The sequence below is a fragment of the Culex quinquefasciatus genome, chromosome 3 (assembly GCF_015732765.1).
Source record: "Culex quinquefasciatus strain JHB chromosome 3, VPISU_Cqui_1.0_pri_paternal, whole genome shotgun sequence".
Lineage (NCBI taxonomy): Eukaryota > Metazoa > Arthropoda > Insecta > Diptera > Culicidae > Culex > Culex quinquefasciatus.
In genome coordinates, this window is record NC_051863.1 from 165,322,890 (window position 1) to 165,348,171 (window position 25,282).

Here is a 25,282-nt window from a genome sequence, read left to right on the forward strand (position 1 = left end):
ACGTATCGTTTATCATTAAACAAAAGGGTGATACTTAGAAACACTTCAATTTTTCTGTTTCTTTTACTTTGAGACGATGTACACAACCAGAGGTCCAATCTTCAATGTCTCTTAGACAATTTTATAGTCAATTTTCTGACCTCTTTAAAAAAAAAAATATAGGGGAGAGTGGGGAGACTTGATCCCCTTTTTTTGTATCGCACATAACTCTGTCAGTTTCTCACAAAACTATGATCTTTTTGCATGAATTGAAAGCTTAAACATTCAACTATGTTTGGCTGATAATGGTACTTCATCAGATAAACTCTTCGAATTATGCCAAGCGTTTTAAAAAAATATTTTAAACCGGCCTTTTCAAAATGTTGCGGGTAATTTGATCCCCCTTTCAACATTTTGAAGAAATCTTAAGCAAAATGTTTCTTATTCATTTAAACTTTTAATTTTCTATAAGTTACACAATTTTAAATTAAACCTGTACGTTTGTGTTCAAAATATAACAAGTTTAGCATGTAAAATATTTAAAAACTTAAAATTGTCTTTTTTAAACCAAAATTGAGCATGTTTACAAAAGCTGGTAATTTTTGTTTACAAAACTTTTGAAAAACGGTTCAAACTGCAGTAAGTTATGTACAACTATACTAAAGGAAACTATGTACGAAACCCCAGCCCAATTATTTAATCTTGAGGCTGATTCCAGTGACTGTAAAAATGCAGGGATCAAGTCTCCCTAAACGCACTTTTTGAAACAATTGATTGTAAAAATAGTATGACGATAAATTTAAAGTCAAATGCGTAAGGGTTTTGGAGTTTATATGTTTATCAAACAATTCATGCATAAAAATATTTTTGTGAATATATTTGAGTGTTTTCTATACATATCAAAATAAAGAAAAAAGATCTCTTGGAAGTTTTTTGCAGCACTTCTTAGAAAAATGTGCGTAAATCAATCGAAACATTTTTTAATTTTTTTCTTTGTTTTCTATAATGAGTTTTAGTCAATTTCGCACAACTTTCTAGAACAAAGCTAATTGTTTTACCCACATGCTAACGAGATACAGGCTTGGGATCAAGTCTCCCCGGGGATCAAGTCTCCCCACTCTCCCCTACACACTAACAAATATTTCCGTCATTAAACATTAAAATTTAACTGCAATTTGATGTAAATTTGACACGAACACGATTTAACGTGTGATCCAACCGTTTGCATCGAATCTCAAGTTTACATCAACTGAGTTTACAGTCGATTATTTTTTTCCGTTTCGAGTAATTTTTTTTTTTTTCTGTATAGAGCAATTCCAGCCCAAAACAGGAATTTTTTAAGGTACTTTTCTCTCGGCCCTCTCCGATTTCAATGAAACTTTGTAGACATGTTATCCTAGGCATATATAAGCCATTTTTGTGTATATGGAGTAACACTCGATAATGACATTTTAGAAGGGCGTACGTGTTTTCAATATTTTTGTATTTCGTAATTTAAATATTGCTGTAACTCGAAGCCATTGCATCGTATCAAAAAGTGGTCAAAGACTAACTTGTAGGAAATTTGACGGGTTTTCCGAAAAAAATACACTGAAAGAAACGTCAAAATTTTCAAAAGCCAAATACGGGAATCGATTTTCCAGACAATTTTACATAAATGTCTCTATATTGACCACTGTCCTAAGTTCAATCCTTGTGAAGTTACAGCGGGTTTTAAAATAAAAATGTTGAAAAAATAGGTTTTTTGATGGTTTTTGACAATTTCTATATGACGGACTTGATTTTTCAGTTATGAAAATATTTTTATCAAAAAGCTCGTCCAATTTCCCATAAGTTTGTCTTTGACCACATTTCAATTGGATGTATGGGCTTACAGATATAAGCCTATTACATTGCCCATAATTCAAACATAACATTTTTTCAGTGTAGTAAAGTAACCTGGATAATAAATTGGCTTATATCTGTAAGCCCATACATCCAATTGAAATGTGGTCAAAGACAAACTTATGGGAAATTGAACGAGCTTTTCAGTAAAATATTTTCGAAACTGAAAAATCAAGCCCGTCTTATAGAAATTGCCAAAAACCATCAAAAAACCTATTTTTTCAACATTTTTATTTTTAAAACCGCTGTAACTTCACAAGGATTGGACTTAGGACAATGGTCAATATGGAGACTTTTATGTAAAATTGTCTGGAAAATCGATTCCCGTATTCGGTTTTTGAAAATTTTGACGTTTAGAGCACTTTTCTTAGGCTATTTTCACAAAAATTTTGAGCAAAAAAAAATTGTGGGCTCACCTTGAAATTTAACTTTTAAACTTAAAATCAAAAATCTCATAAAAGTGGAGTGTTTTTTTCTTTCAGTGTATTTTTTCGGAAAGCCCGTCAAATTTCCTACAAGTTTGTCTTTGACCACTTTTCGATACGATGCAACGGCTTCGAGATACAGCAATATTTAAATTACGAAATGCAAAAATATTGAAAACACGTACGCGCTTCTAAAATGTCATTATCGATTGTTACTGGCTCCATATACACAAAAATGGCTTATATATGCCTAGGATAACATGTCTACAAAATTTCATTGAGATCGGAGAGGGTCGGGTACAACCGATTCCCTATTTGACATGGAATTGCTCTATAGTCACCATTATTTAAATCAAATAACTGCAAAAATCTGTTAGGTACTTTTTGATTGCAAATTCAATTTTACATAAAAAATGAGGTTAACAAAATTATTTATAAAATTTCTATTTTTTCTATTATTTCTTTTTTTTCAGAAGACATTAATTGATCAGAAAATTCTTTCAAAAGTTACAGATTTTAGAATATTTACGTACCATTTTTGTATGGACAGCTGCCAAAATTGTACGGAGACTTGTATGAGTGAAACAATGACACAAAATGGCTTCTTTGGTCATAGGCAAGGCTTGAGCTAGGCCCCCACAAAGTTTGAGCCAAATAAAAAATAATAATAAAAAATCGGCCGATTTCGTAAAATATTGCTCATCTTTAAAAATATCAGCAAAAACTGAATATGTATCTACAGATAAATCGGCAAATCTGGCATTCCTGCCTTTGTTCCCTAAATTTATTGCAATTTTAATATCTTTAACGCGTTTAGGAAGCTATTTTAAGCTAATTTTGTTCTACGAAACACTTCTCTTATCTTGTTTATGATTTTTCTCTTTCTTTTTAGACATTTTCATAAGCATCATTAATATTTTTCCTACAATATTGCGTCCATTCTGCAAACTTTAACCATTGACTGCTGAGCGTTAAAAAAAACAAGTTACTTGTTTGATTTTGATGTTGCTTTCGACATTTAAAAAAATATAAAAATTTTAATAACAAGCTATCGTCTCAACATTTCAATGAAAAAACTGTTTTTAAGTGCATTTTACACCTGCCCAGTTGTTTTGCAATCATTAGTTTTCAAAATATCCAATTGTTGAAGAGATTTTTTTTTTTCGCCGTGCTGTACATAAGAATTCCACAAAAATTGAAAAAATAAAATATTGAAAATGAAAATATAATGCTAAAACTGATTTTAAATGCAGGAAAATGCATTTCTAATTGTTTGCAGTTGGTTAGACTTCAATTTCCTGTAAAATCATGAAGTTTTTTGAATCAATATTTTTTGCGCCCCCCGATTTTGAAAGGGGGCGACCGTGTCTGGACCAAAGAGCCTATATCTGGAAATATTTTCATCGGATTCCTCAGAAAATTTAACGTAAAAATCGAGATGTCGAGATTAATTTGTCATATTGAAAAAAGAATGTAAAGAAATAAAACAGCGACTTTCCGTCAAATCTGCATGATCCAAATAAAACGGCAATTTGTCATTCTTTAGATGTGTTACGTAAAACAAAATATTGTCAGCTTAAGGGTGTTTTGTACAGAGACCCTGAACTTGCTTATAATATTTTCATTTGACATTTATGTTTATCCAGCTGCCGGGAACCGTGGTGTAGGGGTATACGTGTTTGCCTCTCACCCAGTCGGCCTGGGTTTGATCCCAGAAGGTCCCGGTGGCATTTTTCGAGACGAGATTTGTCTGATTACTCCTTCCGTCGGACGGGGTAGTAAATGTTGGCCCCGGTCTAATTTAGAGGTTAGGTCGATAGCTCTGTCCAGGTGTAGGAGTCGTCTCCCTGGGTCCCGCCTCGGTGGAGTCGCTGGTAGGCAGTTGGACTCACAATCCAAAGGTCGTCAGTTCGAATCCCGGGGTGGATGGAAGCTTAGGTGTAAAAAGCGGTTTGCAATTGGCTCAACAAGCCTTCGAACACCTAGTTTCGAGTAGGAATCTCTCAACGAGAACGCCAAGGCAATGCTGTAGAGCAAATAATTAGAATTAGATTAGTTTATCCAGCTATATGTTTAACAAACTTCTTGGTATATTTCCATATCATCTAACTTTGCATCGCTTTGAGAAAATCGCCAAATGTTGAGCACGCTCATTTGGCTAGTACCACCCTAATCGCCAAACAAAAAAATACGGGTTTGATTGTTTTATTCAATGAAATTTCAAGCCAAATTGTTTTGGAATCACTTTTTAAAAAACCCGATTTAATCCCACCTGGGGTGAGATAGAGCCTTTCTTACAAAAGGAAGTTAACGGAAGTTGATTTTTTTTTTTTTTTTTTCAAAGAAATAGCAATATAAAGAATGGTCCATTCATAATACAATTCGAAACTCAACCATATTTTTTCATATAACTGAAATGCGCTGGTTTTTGCCCCATTTGCCATGGCCGGTTGTAAACTGTGCTCGCACACAAGCATTTTCGATTTTTTAAATCAGAACACATTGTTTTTGAGACAGAGAATTAGCTCACAATTTGCGATGTTCGTAATGTTTTCTGCTTATCGCTAAATTGTTCGTTTTCTCTGAGTGTTTTTTTGCACTTTTCAAAATATTAAAAATTAACGAGAAAACAAAATAATTCCGTCTTGCTCCAATGCGTTAAAGTGGTTACAAAATAACTGGCAGAAAATGTTTCAACACCCGAGAATTTGCCGTGTTGTAAACAACGATGTAACGGTAAAGCCGCATAAATGTTCTTGAAAGCTTTGAAACGCCTACTGTAATTCACTAAACTGTCATTTAGGCGTTAGGCAAAATTGAGAGCTTTCAATAAGCAAGCATTTAGGCGTTTTTGGGATGGGGAAGCATACAACGACTGAGCGCTCGGTGGGACTTCACTACGACAAACGCAAACGTACCGAATAAACCACCGTGGTGCGCTGGTACGATGAACAAAAATACTAATACACAAAAAGGCTAGTACCGAAGCTAGAAAACCAAACCCGCGATGTGCGTTGTCACTGGCACATGGGAAGCTTGAACGCTTCCCAGAAATTCGTTCGCTCAGAGTTCGATCAGAGTATGAGCAAAACAAAAAAGAAAGGCAAAAGAATGAGCATGAGGCTTCAGAACAGATAGCTGCTTGCGTCTAGTTTGCGTTAACTGAAGCTTAGCATAGAAAATAATGATAGGCGATGTGTGATGAACGAGCAATCGATAAAGCAACTTGCACTAAAAGGGGGTAATCTAGTATCAAAACTCTATACGCGCCAGCATTGCTCGCGTCTGCATGTGAAGCTCAACTTGGCAACTTGGCGACGAGGCAACGAGGCAACGAGGCAACGAGGCAACGAGGCAACGAGGCAACGAGGCAACGAGGCAACGAGGCAACGAGGCAACGAGGCAACGAGGCAACGAGGCAACGAGGCAACGAGGCAACGAGGCAACGAAAATCGATCGTCCATGATTTTTTGCAGATTTTTCGAATGAATATTTCTCGAGAAATGATTTGGGAACGAAGCTTGATTTGGCGTCGGAGCCAAAAGCAAACACTATACCTTTCTTTAGTAAGAAAGGCAAAAATGGAAATTTTCTAAAATCTGAACGGTAAATCCAAATGAGGTCAAATTTGTTTCAGAACATCGAGTATGGTCTAGATTATGATGTGGAGAAAAAAAATTAGATGAAATGCCAAAGGAATAGTTTTGGCATTTGGTGAAAATTGGCTTTTACCTTTTTAGGGTTTTCCCCTCACAGTGAATTAGTCCACAAGCTGTAAATCAAAACCACATTACCGACATGGATGAAAATTTGGGAGGATGTAGGGCTGGAAAAATGCAATTTTTGGACAAATAAACGATTTCAATACTTCAATTTTCGACCGAATTTTCATTTGAAAACCGCCTGATTTGGTGAAAACACACTCCGAGTCCCCATAAAAATGGATAAATTCAAATTTGGTATGGAACTGGTTCAGGTTCAGCACATCCCCTTTCAAATGCGCCCAAGAGAGCTCAAATCCATAATGTGGGCTCTGAGAAACCCCTACCACAAAATTGAGCACTTTTTACCACACACGGACGTCACGCGTGCTCTACAGTAAATTAAGCGCCAAAATTCGGATATTGAGGTAGACGAATTCTGTCATTGTCAATCGATCGGGCGTCGAAAATCGATCGTCCATGATTTTTTGCAGATTTTTCGAATGAATATTTCTCGAGAAATGATTTGGGAACGAAGCTTGATTTGGCGTCGGAGCCAAAAGCAAACACTATACCTTTCTTTAGTAAGAAAGGCAAAAAGAGGAAAGATGAGAATATCAGTAAATTCATTTTAAAATGTTATGAACTAAAGAAAACCCAATCTAAAATTAACCCTTTTTTCAACATTTACCAGTAGCAAGTCAACAATACCCCGAACCACAACAACAAATAAACACACACTTTAATTAGGCGATTGCTCAGGGACCGGTCACACTTCGGACAGTTTAGTGCCATCAAGCCCTGTCTAGGAGACGTAAGAAAAAGAGTACGTCAAAATAACAACATCATCTTAACCAGCGCGCGCTCTCACATCACCAAGCTTGTCAGGCTAACCGTAATTACATTGTTGTTTTCCTTTCAATTCCTGCAAAATATTTACCCTAAGTACCCTTACGACCGCGGCGGAGACAGCTTTTCACATCGCATCCAAGGTTTTTTTTTCATCAATTTGGCGACTGAATTAAAAACGACAAACTTTCTGTTGCTTTCGCGAGGACATCATCGGCTATTTTTGGGATATCGGTTGAAGATATTTTCGGTGTTTCGTTCACAAATTTCAAATTAAAATTTGTGTCACTAATAATTTAGCCGCGGATGCAGTTTTCTCCCCCGACGGCGCGCATGTTGACAATTTAGCATTTTTGCGTTAATCCTGGCGATGCGCAACTTTTAATTCATTTCGATACATTCTTCTTCCAAGTTGAAAAAAAAATCGCTCAAATTTGAGACTCGCCAACAGCTGAGATCTCTCATGGCCCCGGTGCACACGAGTTTAACCTAAACAACAACACAAGAAAAAAAACGAGTTTTTCATTTTAGAAAAGGAAAAACCCCGAGTGAAAAATCTCCTTCAATAATCGCAAACGATCAATCTTCTAACAAAAAAGCGCCACCCAGTCAAAACGAAGAGGACGAAACTCGTCTTGAATTTATTTCGTCCCGACGTCGACCAAATCAACGCGGTCGTGCTATCTTGTCGCACCCGCCATTTCGACGTTCCGAGAAAAACACTTTTTTAATGTTTGACCTTGAATAAACAAAAACTAGAGCACGCAATGTAAACACGTTTTGTTTGGCTGACCATTCTGTGCATTGTCCCGAAGTTTGGTTGAAGTTGGTTGCTGGAGTTCCGAGTTATAACTACACATGTTTACGGCAGTTTAACTTGTACGTGCGTCAAACGCGTTCTGACCTGAAATCCCTTTGGCCAGTTGTCGCACTAACATCAATTTTCAGGGAGTGACAAGATAGCACGACAATATTGAAACTTCTTTCATATGAAGAGCGACAACAATGCACGGAGTTTTTTTTTCGGTTTTTATGGAATAACTCAAGATTCAAATCGAATTTTGGGGATTGTGGGGCGTTCTTAACTCAATTCGGCCCAAAATGCACGTGCGTCAAGTTAGCACGACGTCGACGAAATCTGCTCCGCAAAAAGTTGCAGGTCAACAGCCGAACAATATGGCGGCGGACACACGCGCCACCGATCGCACCAGATTGTGTGGTGCCTGGTTGACATTCGCGAAAAACACACTTTGGGAAGGGAAATTGCCGCTGAGAAGCAGAATCTGCCGTCTCCACAGCTCTGCAATCAATCTGGTTTGGGTTTCACTTGTTTGAAATTTTGGTAAAAATGTAAATTTGAATCAGATTTTTGCTTATTTATTTAAAATAATTAACTTCCAAACAGTTTCACAATAATCAGATCCAATAAACTATTTTTAAACCATCCCACAAACATGCAAAGGAGAATCAATGTAATATTACAAGCAGAAATATGTAAAATTTTACGCAATCCTAAAAAAAAATATATCTTTTGCGTGCTTTCTAATCAAATGTTGAGTAGGATTCCAAGCAGAGAACGCTTCACTAAAATTATCTTTAGCTTGTTGACGTTTGGGGTGATGACAGCTGACATGAGAATCCCAAATTTGGATTCTGCTTGTCACTTCAACGGTTTTGAAACGCCAACAGCGTTCTCATCTTGACTATTTTTAAGTGGCTGCCAACTTGCAATGCTACAAATAAATCTCAAAGCATTCTTCATCGTGAATCAATTGTTCAAAAGAGTCCAATTACCAAAACGGTAATATTGTCAAACCACGCTAAATCGACCACGTGTTGCTATTTGTCGCCATTGTATCCAATATCATCAAACCCAAAGTTGTAACGCAAATTTGTTTTTATCGCCTCTTTTGGCGTGCACTCCTGCTGCATTCGCCGGCACTTGTTTGTCCCCGAACTTGACTCGAACCCTCGGCGTAGTCGACGCCGCTTCTTCATGATAGTCATCGTAAACGAAGAAAAAAAAACAACGACATTAGGAATAATGTTGAATCAATACAACAAGCCGGCTAGTACGAGCACGACGACCCGCCTTTGAGTCATCCCTGTAGTACTACCCAGCTAGTAGTTGTTGATACCCTTTCCCCCAACCCAACCTCCTCCGAGACGGAATCCCCCCCAGATCCTAGAGCTTTCACTCTCAAACAAACCGACCAAAAGAAGCCCGGTTCGGCAGCTGCTCGAATTCCGATCGATCGCCACCGACGACACTCACTCCCCGATGCCTGCCTCGACAATCGATTAGTTCACTTTTGTCCCCGATCCGGTTAATTAGTAGTTTTGGTTAATCGCTGCTGCTCACTACGAACAGAGAGCGCACCATCCCCCCCACAAGTAGTTCAAAAGTTCTTTGGAAATTCCGGATCCAAGTCATGAACACCCTCTGAGACAAGGACACGTGACCGTGTGAAGAGACCGTTTCCCCCCGGCCCAGTGTGTGTGCGTTGGGAGTGCGGTGAAGATCCGTGGCGAGGTGGTTGTGCAACACCACGCGTTACATAACCTGCTCTCGAAAAAAAAGTGTTCGAGAACATTGCCAGAGCACTGAAGATGGGTATCTTTCTGTCGGTTCTAGTGGCCAGCGTGGGCGCCATGGACGTGATCAACTGTTTGGCGTACGTGTCCAACCAGCTGACGGGCAACGGGAATCCACCGGCCGTGGATGCCGATCTCGAGAACTATCGCCGGCTGCTGAGGGAGCAGATCGATGTGGCACCCAAGGAAAAGATCGGCGGTGTAACGTACGCGCAGGACGGCGTGGTGTACAAGGATGGGTACCGCGTGGAAAAGTTCGACGACGATCGGCTCGATCAGCTGAACGTGAAGATCCGCGAGCTGGAGCAGCGCAGCCAGGAGAAGGATCAGAAGCTGGACCTGCTGAACGTGAAGCTGGACGAGCTGGAACGAAGGTCCGTGGAGCGCGAGATCGAGATTGAAGGGCTGCGATCGCGATCGGTTAGTCGAGCGGGTAGTCAGGAACCGACGACGTCCCGAGGTGTCCCGTCTATAGTGTTGGGCGAGCAGCAGTCCGATACCCGGTACGGATCGAACCGATTCCGACCAATTCACCGCGAGGATGACTCACGGAAAACAATCAAGAAGCGGTCCGTAACGTCGAATGTGTCTGAAGATCGCTCCGACGAGCTTGATCTGCTCTCCCAAATGGAGGAAGAGGAAGCGAAAAAGATGGAGGATTACGTACCGCTGGTGTACAACCGGGACGAGTACTTGTCCGAGGGAAACAAGCGGCACAAGATCAGTCCGATACAGGAGTTGTGCCAGATGCACGAAGACGAGCACCGCCATCGGATCATGGAGCACTCGCCTGAGCCGAACTTTGGAGCCAACATTTCGAAACCCTGGGGAGACATCCAGCTGGAGGAAACGAAGAAACACGAAAAGCTCGCCCCGCAAGCGGTACATGACATCACAGAGGAAACTCGAGAAAGTGACGAAAGTGATGAGCTGGCGAAGAGCATGGAAGAAACTAAACAGTGGCTGAAAAGCCCACGGAATACCTTCCCGGATGTGTCAACGTCCACCCAGGACCTGCTAAGTCCAGGTGTCTTTGTACCGTCCGGCGTCCGATCTCGATCGGAGAGTCCAGAAGAAGAACATCCCACGTTGAAGCGTACCCGCAAGAAGAGTGACCTTACCGCGCTACTACTGGAGGAAGAACGCCGCGCCGAAGCATTCTCCGGAGTGATCATTCAAACCGAGGAATCAGACTCCGAAGGCGGTCGGCGTACGGAATTTCTGCAGTCCAAATCGCCCTCCCCGTTCGTTGGCCCCTTCATAGAGAACGAACGCTACCAACAGTCAACTGGTCAGTTGATCGCGCTGGTGCTCGACCCGGATGAACAACCAAACTCGCAAGAACACACGCGGAAGAAGAGACACCTTACAGCTGCGCAGCTGGAGGAGGAACGTCGCGCTGAAGCATTCTATGGAGTGACCGTACCGTCTGACGAGTCAGATTCAGAAGGTGTTAATCGCACGGAATTCGTTCGTTCGAAATCTGCTACGCCGAACTTTAGTACTTTCGTAGAAAAAGAACGCTTCCAACAGTCAGCTGGTCAGCTGACCCCGCTGTTGACCGATTCGGAAGTGCAATCTGTCTCGCAAGAGCACCCACGGAAGAAGCGAGACCTTACGGCTATGCAATTGGAAGATGAACGATGCGCTGAAGCTGAATCTCCAACGTCCAACGTTGATCACCAGGAAACCATGCATCCGGAGGAACGCTCAATCTCGCAAGAGTACCAACAGCTTTCGTCAACCTCGCTCCCGCTATCCCCGTCCAGGGATGCCACCATTTCCCCCGCTCCGATAGCCTCCTCCGGTTCCCCTGCCTCTCCCGTTTCGTCGAACGTTGTGAGTACACGTTCCCCCACCATCCCCTCATCCGGCGCGGACAGTTCCTACTGCACGATAACGCTAAAAATCTCTTATCTCGAATTTTAGGACGAATCCGTCAAAGACGGCCTCCCCTATTACCAGTCCGGTGACGATCGGTCTGTCTCGTCCTCCTCGGCTGCCGGCGGGAGCGTTTCCGCCGCTGCCCCCGTCGAATCCGAAGAAAATGTAAGTAGGGATGGTAGTGTTTCTCTTGCTTCTTCCACCGGCCGCTCCGCTAGTCTAGACTTGCATGTTGACCTGGCCGTACCACCACGAACCCCGTCACCAACAACACAGACCGATCTTGCCGTTGCTGGTGGTGGTGGTGGAGCTGCTGGTGCCGGCCGGCAAAGCCCCAAGAGTCCGTCCGTAGAGGATACCCGACCTCCGTCCAGCAGACGCTTCCGGATGCGTACGCGCAAGGTCCGCAGCGTAACTCCGATCGACTTCAACCAGACCTTTATGGATGACTTTACCGAGCAGCGGATCAGCGTTTCCCCATCGGAGCTGGAGGACTACATCAACAGTTTGGACGAGATCAAGATCGATCCACCGAAGCCGGTTACGCCGAACTATTTTCTTCCGACCACTCCGATGACTTCAGGAGTTCCGAGCTTGATCGTGACCGACGATAAGGGAGAGGATGCACGGTTCCATGATTCGTTGTCTACGAAAGCGTTCTATGGTGATCATGCCGTGGATCCGGCGAGGGTTCTAAACCATCGCGTCAGCTACGTGGAATGGCTGAAGAAGTTTCCAGAGAGCATGACTAGTCACTTGGAGTTGGAAGACTACGACAGTGATGATGAAGAGGTGGAGAGTATCATCAACGGTGCACAGATGGATGCGCCAGAACTGCCGGAACCTAAGGACAGTCCAAAGTTTCCGGTTGATATTACCGCTAACGATACCCCGTCTCCGGAACCACAACGAGATCTACCGGCTAGTCCGGAGGTTGCTCTGGGTAAATCCCCCGAAGTGCACACTGAATTCCCGTTGAACGTAGTCCCAGCGTACGCCACACCCTCCCCAGTATCTCAGCTGTCGGAAGTTTCCGAATCCGAATCTGCTCCCGAGCTCTCTTCCATGGCCCTGGGATCACCACTGCTGAACTCCACAGCTTCACCCAGAAACACTCACTTCACTCCCATCACATCTCCCCTCTCCTCACTCAAGTCCCCAACACCCGATCCACACTCCCTCTCCCCGCACTCCATCCCCCGACTGTACATCCCATCCCCGTCCGTGTCCCCAATCCCGATGGACATGACCCCCGAAGAAGCGATCTTCGACATCGGACACCTCGACGGGCTGATCTTCGAAACCAAGAGCCGTTCACCAACGCCTCAGGTACAGCCTCAGTCGCTGTGTCCCCTCTCGCCAGAAGAGCTGGCCTACGACATCGGCAACCTCGGCGGACTGATCCTGGGACCTCCGAGCCGGTCCACCTCGCCCCTTCCGCCGTCGCCAACACCGGGATCGCTACAAGCGCCCTTCGCTAGCAGTAGTGCTAGCGCACGAAACACGAAACCAACCGACACGAAACCTGAACAGTCCTGAACAACGCCTGGATTTGAGCAACACACGCAACACCACCGATTCCTACCAGTTTTTACTCACGCTTTGAGTTTTTAGTTTCTAGTTTGTACTTACTTAAATTTTTTGATACTTAACCTCAATCCAGAGCAAACACACACAAAAACACATACAATGTTGTCAATAAATCGTTTCTGGTCATCCATCGTAACCTCCGGCTCTTTTATTGCTCCTCGCTCTAACTCTCTTCACGTACAGTTTGTAGTGTTTCTCGTAGGCCTGTGATGACACGCCGCCCCGTTACTTGGCAGAGATCCCGGTTCCGAGCGCGTTGACAGATCCCCGTCGGCGGGTTCCTTTCAGCGGTTGGCGGATCAGTGATGAAACCATTTTCGCAAAAACTTTCTGCGATTCAGCGAAACTCAAACGTCAAAAAATAACATTAGTTTCACGTATGTTTGTCTGTGCCCCTTAAAGGTCAACAACGGGCGCCGTACCAACCACCTTTTAGAAGGCGATTTTTATGATGTGCTCCAATTTACCAAATTGATGACCTGGCGTGACTTGAGATTTGCAGGTCGGCGCGGATTAACGGGCGGGGGCTATTTTTGAGCATTGAGTGCACTTTAATTGCGTCTGGTGACAGAAGATGTCGCCCGGGTGCAGCTTCTTGCTAAAGGTACGAAAGACCTAGTTTTCGGCCAAAGTCTTCAAAGGGTGCCGTATTTCACCATTATTTATGGTTGATCAGCGTCAGAATTATTGCTCGCGGTAAATTGAGGGAAGAGGAATGTGCATTTTGATTTGTAAGAATGTCGTTTGGCACAGAAAAGAAGCAACAAACCTTTTCAGAAATTTAAGATTTTGTAGATTCAGAACCAGTAAACAATTCATTTTTATTTGCACTAACATTATTCCACTTTCAGCTAATTAAATTTACTTGGGAAAAAGATTTTAAAAAATCAATTGAAAACTGACTTGTTGGTTTGTCATATTTTGAAAACATTTTCATGAACTGAAACAGAGCAGATATTCGGTTTGTTTGTAGCAGAAACAGTCTGAAACTGGTTTCGAAAAACAATAAATCTGTATAAAGTCCCTGAAATCTGTGGTTAAGCTTGTCTCGTTGCGCGCCACCTAAAAATAAACCATCGCGTAATTTCTCACAAAATAGGCCATCATCGCCAACCGTCACTTAAAAAAGATTTCCCGAGAACTGATAATGCCACTTGTTGTTTTCGCCACAAACCGCGTAGGTGGCAGCACCGCCAACCCCTAAAATTCACAGATTTACTTCTCTAAACCAACCCAGCGTTGTGGTGAAGGATGTCCCATTTGTAAAATTAGCTCATACCCACATGGATTATCACTTGCGCATCTCGTCATACTTTTGCTTTTGGCCAGCAGTTTGTGGCGGAGGTTCTCCCAATTGCCCACGCGCCGCCGGCGGCCCGAAAAAATGACACTTGTTCGGGGCCGGGCCGAAAACTGACACTAGACTAACGAATCATCAATATTTTGTTTCGCACTCCTGCTGTGGGGGTAATTATTCACGGGGTTTGAAGACCCTTGGCGAGTTGGATTCACTTTTTCAAATTGCGTCAAAAAATATTTTTTTGTTTTCAATTGTGACAGTAAAATTTTTAGCTTAATATTTTTTCGAAGTAAACAAAAAATATTTGATAAGCCAAAGGACTCCGGTTCACGTCCGCCCTCCAACTCGCGAAATTCACACCGGAAATAGCCGATGATTGAGCTCTGGCACACCAATCGTCGCAGACGTTTTGTGTCATTCGGGGTGTTTTGTTTCTTGTTTTGCTCCCCCCTCCCTCAACAAAACTGCTCCTTTTGCGCCCGGCCTAAAATCGGCCCGACAGCAGCGCCGAGTGCAAAACAAAAACAACAAACCCAACCTCAAAAAACTAAACAACCAAAAACGTTGCGGGGGTTGACAACGTCACTTCAAAAAAGTTTTTTTTTTTTTTTGTTTTGCTGAAAACGCGCGTAAACATGGGATCACGCCGCGGTGCGCGCTGAAAACATCGGGTTATGTTCCGACGGACACGTGATCATCGCGCCGAAATGTCAAACCAAACGCTTCTCGCGTTATGATTGACAGCTGGTCGGATAACCTTAAAATGTTGACGTTTCGCAAGGGGAAGCTCTAGCATGCACCATTTGCAACGCAGGCGGTGCACATAAATCATGTTTTTCCTAGAGATTTCGCTCGGAGTTTGGAAAGATAAACATCGTGACAAGGCCAACGGCAAAACCTTTGGCGGTCGCGACCACAAACGCCACCGCGTTTGAGCGGAGGGGGAAATTTCCTGCTCCAATTGACAGCTCTCACAGGCAGTAAACATTTTTATCGAAGTGTCAGAATTTCGGAAGCGCCTCTGGTGGCGACGACTGAATCCTGAATTGAAATTTAAAAATTTAATGCTTTGATCACCTCTATTTGTCTATGAAAGAAATAGGTTTAGGGGGTTATGGGAAAATTTGAAATTACGATATTTGTGGATGACCCTTGGCAAAATCAAGAACAAATTTCTGGTACGAGGGGGTAGGGGCACGTGCCCCACTAGGCCCTCCCTCTGGTACCGCCAGTGGTTTAGGGGTAAATTTACCTCAGGCAGCTATACCACATAAGTTTGTTGCTCATTGATCGCCGCAAAATGATCGAGTTGTGGGTAAAAGTTTATTTACGTAGATCGCGATGTGCAAATTTGCATTGCGCTTCAATGTGTGGAGGTTTTCAAAGCTAAACAAACTATGATGATCGTCCCACATTTGACGATTAGCGTTTACTATTGGCGAGTAAACAATAAATCTACATTATTCACTCTAAATATTATATTTAGTTCATGGTCATGGTTACTGACCATGTTCGAATTAATAATGAATAGTTTAAGCATGAATTTATCGTAGAATAAATATTTCTTTTGACACTGAGTTAAACAACTATAATTATTTTTAAACATATATGGCTAGTTGAACTATCAAAGTAAAATTAAAACGAAATAACCATAAATCTGTCAACTAAGAGTTGGGTGCCTAAAAGGAGGAAACTTAACTTTTTCCAAAATAAAATAAAAACTGAATTTACAATTTCACGTGTGTTTCACCACTTTGAAACAAAGGGTATCACAAAATATATCAGCAACTGTTGGTCTTATTTTAATTGTAAATAAAAAAATCTTTGCGAAATTTCGCAGACTTCTGAATAAACAAATTATCTATATTTTAAATCTGAGGCAAAAAAAATCGAAGGAGCTTAAAATGCATATCTTACAAAATTATAATTTACTGTGATTCTTGCAATCATTTGTCACTTAAAGTCTTCATCAACTTTAGGGTAGAGTAGTCATCAATGAGACACGGGGAACAATGATAAAATGGCTCTCACAAGTCGTAGTTTCAACCAATCAGGCTCATATTTGGGGGAAAGGTGTGTCTACTGGATACACGTCTTCCATATTAGTGGCTTTGGTTATGGACGCTCCTTTAAAAAGTTATTCATAAATGTTTGATTCTGGGATGTAAAAGTAAATTATGGACAAAAAATACTTTTTCGCTCGTAGGCTGCCATTTACACCAAAACTAATATTTCTTCAAATTTCTTTCGACGTTCCATAGGGCTTGAGTTGGACTACAATGTCCTTTCATTAGATTTGGCCAAAATTTTGAATATACCCAGAATCCAGGGCTGTCTCATTGTTCCCCACTCATTTCAGCCCATGGGTAACAATGAGACACATTGATTTTTTTTCGATAAACTTTTCAAAATCGATGGAAATCTTTCAAAACATGAATTAAAAGTGATTTTTGGCATATTTATTAAGTTTATACTTCAGTTAACCAAAAATACAAAGTTATTTGGTATATGGATTTTACAAAATTTAAATACTTTTTAGTGTAACTTTTGTTAATAAAAGTTTCATGTTGACAAAATTGCCCTGAAATGTTCAAGGCAAGTCACCTGCAATGGAAAAATACAAAAACATGATGTTTTACTTGAAAAATGTTGATTTTCGTAGAGTGTCTCATTGTTCCCCAGCTGTCTCATTGTTCCTGCCAAGTGCGTCTACAATGAGACAGTTGAATAACTCTGGCTGTAGATGTCGGATCGATCTCATATTTTGGTCAATGTTAGAACACACTAACAGAAAGAAAATGCAACAAAAAGCTCATTAAAACATGCTGATAAAAAATTAGAAAAATCGTTGAATGTTGAAAACCAAAAGTGTCTCATTGATGACTACCCTACCCTACATGCGGTTTTCACTGGCAAAAGGTGAATTTTTTAGATATAATAATGTTTTTTTATAATAATTAAGTCAACAAATGTTTTGAAATCGTTTTTTATTGTTGATAATTTGATTGAATTGTATTGAAGCACCGCCTCGAGTAAGCACGCAAATTTATGTCATTTACTGGCCAAAAAGATCAAATTTAATGCACTTTTGATCATAATTTCTATTTTGCGAGACCATTTCTCATCATTTTGGTGGCACACACATCCACACGCAAGATGAGAGGTTAACTGCTTTACGAAAGCCGCCATCAATATCTTTTCACTTGCGTTAACGATTTCAATGCGCTTAAGATATAAAATTGCTTCCAACTACCGGCAACATGTTCTTTTGCCCATTAGTTAGTCACTCACTTGAAAAATAATCCCGAAACATGTAAATAATTAGCAAGCACCATCAAAAAAACAAACGCGCCAAGTCGTTTGACGTTTCAATTTTGAATATCCATTCCAATCGAAGGCTGAAGAAAACTGAGCAAGGAGCGAAGGCAAATAAAGAACAAAGGGTGGCCACAAACACCACCAACATGCTGGTGCTACGCCTGTTGGAGTGAGCAAGTGCTGCCAGGAAACTTTCGCTATAAATGCTACTTTTCGTGAGTGTTCGCTTAAATTTTCATCAGTTTTGGCAGCACTAAGCAGACCCAAAAGAGCGCTGAAAGAAAAAAAGAACTAAGCTGATAATAGAAAATTGGGCGTGGCCCAATGCACTCGACTGATTATAATGTATTTTTGAAATATTTTTTTTAAATGCTTGTAAAAGGAATAGCATAAACTTTAATAAAAGTGAAAATAACCAGAAATGTTCACAAAAAGTTGCTCTATTCGTTCGTGTACTTGGTTTTAGTGAATTTCAAGGAACAATCCAGCATCATTCAAACACGACCGCTTATTAGGCTTAAAATGGGCATATTTCCCCCATTTTCAAATTAATTTAAGAGTTTTTTTTTATTTTTTTTCTATTTATTTTTTTATTTATTTTTTTCAATTTTTTTTTCATGAATTTTTAAATTATTTTTGTTTTTACCAAAACAGCAATTTCATTTCTTTTTTAACCAAATCTCCAAAATAAAAGAGAAAGGGGGGACTGTGATTGAATTTAAAAGTGCTAATACACTAAAACCCCGATGGTTTGACACCTACTTTTGTCAAACGAACGGGGTCACTTTTTAGTTTGACACCCCTTTTAAACGGAGTTCACACACACTACCAAACGTTTGTTTTGATAGTGTGCGTGAGCGCCATGTAAAAAGTGACAGTTCGTCACTTTTTAGTTTGACTTTGACCAACCAACGGGGTACAAACTTAAAAAGTGTCAAACGAAAAAGTGACCAACCACCGCAATGTGGTAACCGGGCGATATGCATGCTGCGCGACTCTCGCGCGTAAGCAAAAAGACCAAGCCTTTGACGTTAGGCAAAAATCACCCTTTATAGTAGCTACAAAAAAAACTTTTTCATGGCATAACTTTAAAAGTACTTTACTAAACAGAATTAAATTTAATAGAGTCTGAGGGGACCCCAAAAGGAACAGAATAAGGCGGATCCGGCCAAAATCGGTTCAGCTAGTTCTGAGATAATCATGTGGAAAAAAATCATGTCTACACACATCCCCACAGACATTTGTTCGGAATTTGATTCTGAGTCGATAGGTATACGTGAAGGTATATCTGAGAGGTGTATTTAAAAAGTTCATTTTTCAAGTGATTTTATAGCCTTGCCTCAGTGAGGTGAGGAAGGCAAAAATCTCACTAGTATCTTACAATGAATTTTGGAGATTTTTGATGAATTTCTCCAAACTTTTCAAAAATCCAAAGCTATTTGAAATTACATTTCTAAAACGCCGAAAATAATTTAAAATTATAAAAATCATAATCCTTGAACAATCCGTTTTTTATATCTCGTAGCGGAGGGGTGGTACGACCCCTTCAATTTTTGAACATGCGAAAAAAGAGGTGTTTTTTCAATAATTTGCAGCCTACACCTAAAACGGTGGTGAGATAGGAATTTGGTGTCAAAGGGACTTTTATGTAAAATTAATCCCCCGATTTGATGGCGTAATCAAAATTTCGAAAAAAAAAACTTATTTTTCATTCCAAAAAATACTTCAAAAGTTTGACAAAAACTAAAATTTAATGTACTTTTTGAATCCACATTACCCAGAAGGGTCATTTTTTCATTAAGAACATTTTTTTTATTTTAAAATTTCGTGTTTTTTCCAACTTTGCATGGTTATTTTTTATAGTGTAACAAAGTTCTGCAGAATTGTAGGGCAGATAATTACAAAAAAATATATATAAACATAAGGAGTTTGCTAACGGAAGTTACGAGTTATCACGATTTTACGAAATTCGTGTGAGTTGGTAGAGAATTAATGTAGGTAACTCAGAAGGGTATTTTTTCATTTCAAACAAAAATTTTCATTTTATAATTTCGTGTTTTTTATGGTTATTTTTTTTTGAGTATAATAATGTGTGTGAGTTGGTTATTCTCTACCAATTTTCTACTCAATTTTTTGTTTGTAATAATAGCAAAAGGAAATAAACCAATCTAAATATTTTGCAAAGAAAAACAGCAAACAAACTCTGAAAATGAAATTCTTGTATTTCGGCAGTGTTTTGGTATCAAAATATGCATTGCTCTGGAAAGTTGTACCAAATGAACTAAAAATATGAGTAAAACTCAAATTAAAAATAAGTTATTCGATGACTTCAATGATTTAAATCAAACTCGTGTTCATCAGCCCAAGGGGCGTCTTTGTGATGTGTCCCTACACCCTTAACAAATTTACATCTAGGAAAGAGTACATCTCTTATGTCAGAAAAAAACCTTTATGGTGTAATGTCACTTTTTCAGTCTAAATTGAGGTAAAATTACATCACAGAAGAGGTAATATTCAACCTTTCAAAATAACAGTGCCCACTTGATACTGTTTGTACCTTTTGTGATTATTAAAGATTTTTTAATGAGCAGTTTTTAAATATTTCAGTTTGAAACGATTTCTATTGAATTTATGATAAATTGTCCGAATCCAATCGATACTGAATTAAAACACTCCCCTTAGGAGACACTCAATCTTAGAACCCAATAAAACCGATCCCCTGCTGATTCAACGCCCCATAAAAAATAAACACATTCGACGATCCGCACAATTTACCAAAAAAAACCTTCTCGATCTCAATTCCTAAAGGGCATCACATTCAAGGTTTTCCCGTAGGTCGCGAACATGTAACCCCTTGGGTGGCAGAACTAATTGCCCCAAACACTGGTCCGGCGCGGTTTTCAAAGCCAGTCGACGTTGTGTCAACCCGGTTGAAAATAAATCTGGAACAGTTGTGTGTCCACGGATCGTGACATTTTTTTTAAGCTGCTCTCAAATAAACACTTGCGAGGGCGTGGTGCGAAAATAGCAAACATTTGAAGAAATCGTCCAAAAATATTCTAATTATAAATTCTTCGCAACATGCAGCAGCAGCAGCAGCATACCTTTGGCACCGACGTCATCCGCGACCATTTCATACCGTGGAGGGGAATTTTGCGAATAAATCTGGGTTGGATTTTCCAACAAATTATAAGCACAAATCCTGCTCGTTCGATAAATTTGCCACGCGTAACGCACACACACACACACACCATAAAGAAGGGGGGTCGTCTCTCGAATGGCTTATGACTTGGCCAAGGGAAAGTTGTTGTATAATCCAAAAACGCTAAATTTTTGCTAAAAGCATCCCGATCTCGAGCGGTTTTTGCCGATATAAACAGTCCTAGATTTAGTAAGAGCCGTGTTTTGCGCTGGATGTTTTAAACGTTTCTCAAGTTGGTGGCCTTTATTTTCCGGTCCGGATTTTCTGTTGTTTGTTCTAGTGGTTCAGATTGGCTTTGACACGGAGGGAAGCGATGCATCTACATTTCATGTCAAATTTTGTATGACGTGTGGCAAAAATGCACGAAGTTGCTATGTGTTTTTTTAATTTGAGAATTCTCAGTCTCAAGCTCTGAGCTCTATGAAGACCTTAACGAGAAGCATTGAAAGGTCAACAAAAATGCGTCGCTCCAACGACACATATCTCCAGCAAAGCGCTTTCCCAATTTTTCCCTCCGTGCCAGACAGCGCCAGCTAATCATCTCTCTCTGGTTCGGCTCAAGTCCGTGGCCGTTTGTCGTCGCCAGATTTATCTCGAGGAACCTCTGGGCCAGCGCGCACACACAAACGTCGACACCTGCTGGCCACTTGAACCTCTGGCTTTGGGTTGTTGAGTTCATTCAGACGGCGGCCACCCCCACCTAATTTTGGGGAAAGTTTGGACGGGAAAGTGGAGAGGTGACACGAGGAAAGGCCGAATGTTATTCAATAAAACGACCAAATGGCGGTGAAGGAATCCAGAGTGTGCGTGTTTTGTATGTAGAAAAACGTTTGTGCCGGGTGCATAAGATCGTCTTGGAGGTGTCCAATGACGTTCGTGATGACGGCAAAAATTCAGTTCAAACATATTTGAAAGTCAATCATTTAGGTTTCCCTAATAGAAATAAACTTTTTTTAAATACAAAACTTTGATTTTTTTTTGTAAAAGAAAAAATATTTTTTGTAATGTTAAAAAGTTTTTTTAAATAAAATCATTCGAAATCTAACAAATAACTTTTCTGTATAATGTTCCGAGCGAGCCAGAAGCCGTGCTCGCTCATTCATGAGCATGAGGACTTAACAGGTAGCTCGTACTCGCTCATGCTCATCGCATGCGCTCGCGCTCAATGAGCGCTCATCAGTACAGTAGGTAGATTTTCAGTATTGTTGATGAATCTGGCCCATGCCATTTGGATTGCCACTTATGAAGATAATTTCATCGCGAAAAAGTGACATGCACTAATCAAAGTTGCATTGTTAGTTTGATTTTGGTTAACCGCGGTAAATTTTCATGAAATAATTCGTTGGCGTCGGACTGTCAAAAATTGATCGCGGTGGATTGCGTTTTGATTAAATTCCAGATAAATGAAATATGGCTGATTCGCAATTAAGGTGTCTTAATTTGCTTAGAATCCCAGGCACTCTTTTTAGCTTATTTAACTTTCAAATTAAGAAAAAGCTGTCAAGGAACGTAATTTTTAGGGCTTAAATAAGCTGTTAACAGGATGGCAATCGTTTTTTTTTATATTAAAAAATTTTTTTACTTGTGAGCACACTCACTTCTCATTTATTTATTTGGATTTACTCCAGCATATGAATATGATAATAGACAAGAAAACATTTTGTGTTCCTTAAAAGATATTTTTCAGCTTTATTAAATAGTTCATTTTCACGTGTTACTATACTATGTACCGTAAACCGGGGTGACTTTGATAGGATTTCAATTTGTTTTTAGAATATTTTCCAACAGGTTAGGTTTTTCTCAAGATTATTATTTATAAAACATGTACTGGGGTAGGCCACACAAAGTCCATGCACTATTTTGGAAAAAAAGTTTTTTCAATAGTGTTTAGAAAAATAGTTACGTTAAAAATTCTTGGTTTTAAATCCGGGGTGACTTTGATAGTCATAGTTTTTCTTGTTTAAATCATATTTAAGATGTTCAAACTATATTTGTACGTTAAATGTACCATCACTAAAGTAGCTGATATAGTTTGTAAGAAAAAAATCAATGTTTATATTAAGTTAACTAAGTTTATAAGCTTTTTGACAAAATACCTATAAATTTTAGGTAAAATTGTTAAAAAGTCTGAATTTTGCCTCAAATTTGTTAAAAATAGTTTTGTTTATAAAATTATCGATTTATATTGCATTTTATACTGAATTCGAAGCACGAATCACAAGTTTTCACATTTTACATGAAATTTGTTCAACTGTATTTGCCTATAAATTTGGAAAAATTTTTAAATTGTGTTTCAAAAACACATATTATTTATTATTTACAAACTTATTTAACCTTCTCCTAGTGGAAAATTGTCCAAAGAATCCGAAAATGCATTCCGTTTTCCGATTAAAAATCATGTTCATTGAGAAAATCATGACACTTTGAGAAGTTTAAAATAATGACTTTCATCCACATTTTCTTAACTATAGTTAACTAACTTTATAAACTTTTCAAAAATTTATGAAAAGTTCTTCATGAGGTACTTTGAACACTTCTCTACCACGGTCAGTATGTTTCTGAACCATTCCTTACGTATTTTAATTGTACTCTTCATTTTGCGGAAAAATCGCAAACCTATCAAAGTCACCCCGGCTATCAAAGTCACCCCGTTTTACGGTACTTTATTTTTATAAATCAAATTCTTTCTACACAATAAAATAATAGTGTAAATTTGGAAGGTGTAATTTTGTAAGGTTCAATAGTACCTCTTCAATGTTATAATTTTACCTCAAATTAAGACTGACAAAGTGGCATTACACCAGAAAAGTTGTAAAATTACACATTTTCATAGGTAAAATTACACATTTTTCTGACATAAAAGATGTACCCCTTCCCAGATGTAATATTACTATGGTTTTTACTGTGTACTGAAACTAACTTGATACCTTAACTCTGACTCCAAAACAAGCTTCAAAATAAAAATTATGAAAAATATCATTATCCAATATTATCAAGATTAGCTTATTCAAGCCTCCATTTTACAAAAAAAAAAAAACAACCTTGAAGCTCGCCTCAGAAAAAAAATATCGTTTACCCGTTACAGGTAAAAAAAATACCGCTCATTTTGCTCATTGAGCGCGAGCGTGAGCAATGAGCATTTTCGCTCATAAAATAAATGAGCAAACACGAGCACGAGCAAACGTGAGCTAGCTCGCGTCGCGCTCCTCCTCACGAATGAGCGAAAATGCTCGCTCATGAGCGGATGAGCGCTCAAAATCGCAACACTGGATCATATACACATAAAATATTTAGATACAGCTAAATGAGGCAAATTATAAATCGATTATTTTGGAAACCAATTTCTTCTCAAGATCCTCTCTCCTATCCAAAAACAAAAAAAAAACATTTAACTTTACTTATGCTCAGGAGACTTACTCTCCTTCTGATTTTTTTTCTTTAGCTGATTTGATAAAAAAAAATAATGAAAGTGACATTTGTAAAATTGTATTCGTAGTGAGCCTGCTCTTAAATCTTAACTTCTCAATCACAATAAATTTAATGTATCGGAATTAACATAAAAAGATTGTTTACCAACTAAATCTTGTTTGCAAGTATGCAATATATTCAATCCTGGTTAAGTTTGATAAAGGAGGGGAATAAAACCTTTTAAAAAGTATTTTCAAATGCCTACACGATTTCACGATTTTCAAAGTTATTTAATTTAATTGCACAATAGATAAGTTTTAAAAAAATATTTCGAAAATTGAATGTCAAAGACTGTCGTACAGTCAGATAAAAAAATATATTAAAATTGAATAAAATCCTTGAACTCTCTAACTGTATCAGAAAACATCTATTTTTTGATGAAACTTAAATTCTTCACATTTCCAGCATGTCTCTCCAGACAGAAACACATTAACTCATTCAAATCCACCAAACAACACCGCCAACCATTTGCATCATTTTATTGCCACCGGGGCGTCACACACCTTCTACATTCACCGACTGGCTGGTTGTGCTGTCTTTTGTATGTGGGTGGGTGGAAAAAAGATTTTCCAATTTTCAGCTATTTTTGGAAGCTCCGTGGGGCAGTGTGCATTTCATATGCTTCAAAAACGAGAGAGAGAAAGCCAAACCAAAAACTGTCCACTTTCTCCTTTCGTTACAAAACAAGAAATCTCTTAAATGTCCCGAAATACACGAATTAATCAAACTTAAGCGTTGGCTTGTGCTTTTTTTATTACACTTAAAGACCATCAAATGTGGTTTCCCTCCCGGGAAATGTTGTACCGCGTGATGATCGTTAAAATCTGCAGCGACAGAACTTTCCCATTTTAACCACCCCGTCGGGTTTGACTGTCAGGTTTGTTGTATTTGACTTGGCTTAACTCGTAAAAAATATTGTTTGCTAATGTTTTACGGTTCAACCGCAAGCAGGTTCAAATCTGGCCGGATCCAGAAATAGTCAGCGAACGACATCATCCGGAGTAGGCGTGGTTGTGGTCATTTAAATTATCTGAATATTGAGTTACAGTCAGTCTTTTTATTTTTTATTAACATTACTCGTATTTTT

At 39.5% G+C, this 25,282-nt stretch overlaps 1 protein-coding gene across 7 annotated transcripts in view; it reads left to right on the forward strand.

Moving 5' to 3' along the window:
• LOC6054536 (four and a half LIM domains protein 2) overlaps positions 1–25,282 on the forward strand; it is a 278,680-nt gene that overhangs the window by 200,725 nt on the left and 52,673 nt on the right. Inside the window, exons 3-4 of one of the 7 annotated variants that reach the window (XM_038262088.1) lie at positions 9,474–11,272; positions 11,363–11,482. The exons of 5 other annotated variants lie outside the window; for them this stretch is intronic. In XM_038262088.1, coding sequence (XP_038118016.1) covers positions 9,491–11,272; positions 11,363–11,482 — 1,902 coding nt within the window. In that variant the 5' untranslated portion in view covers positions 9,474–9,490. Of the gene's footprint in view, positions 1–9,166; positions 11,273–11,362; positions 11,483–25,282 lie in introns of those variants that run through there. One more of the 7 variants, XM_038262087.1, reaches the window with a different exon arrangement.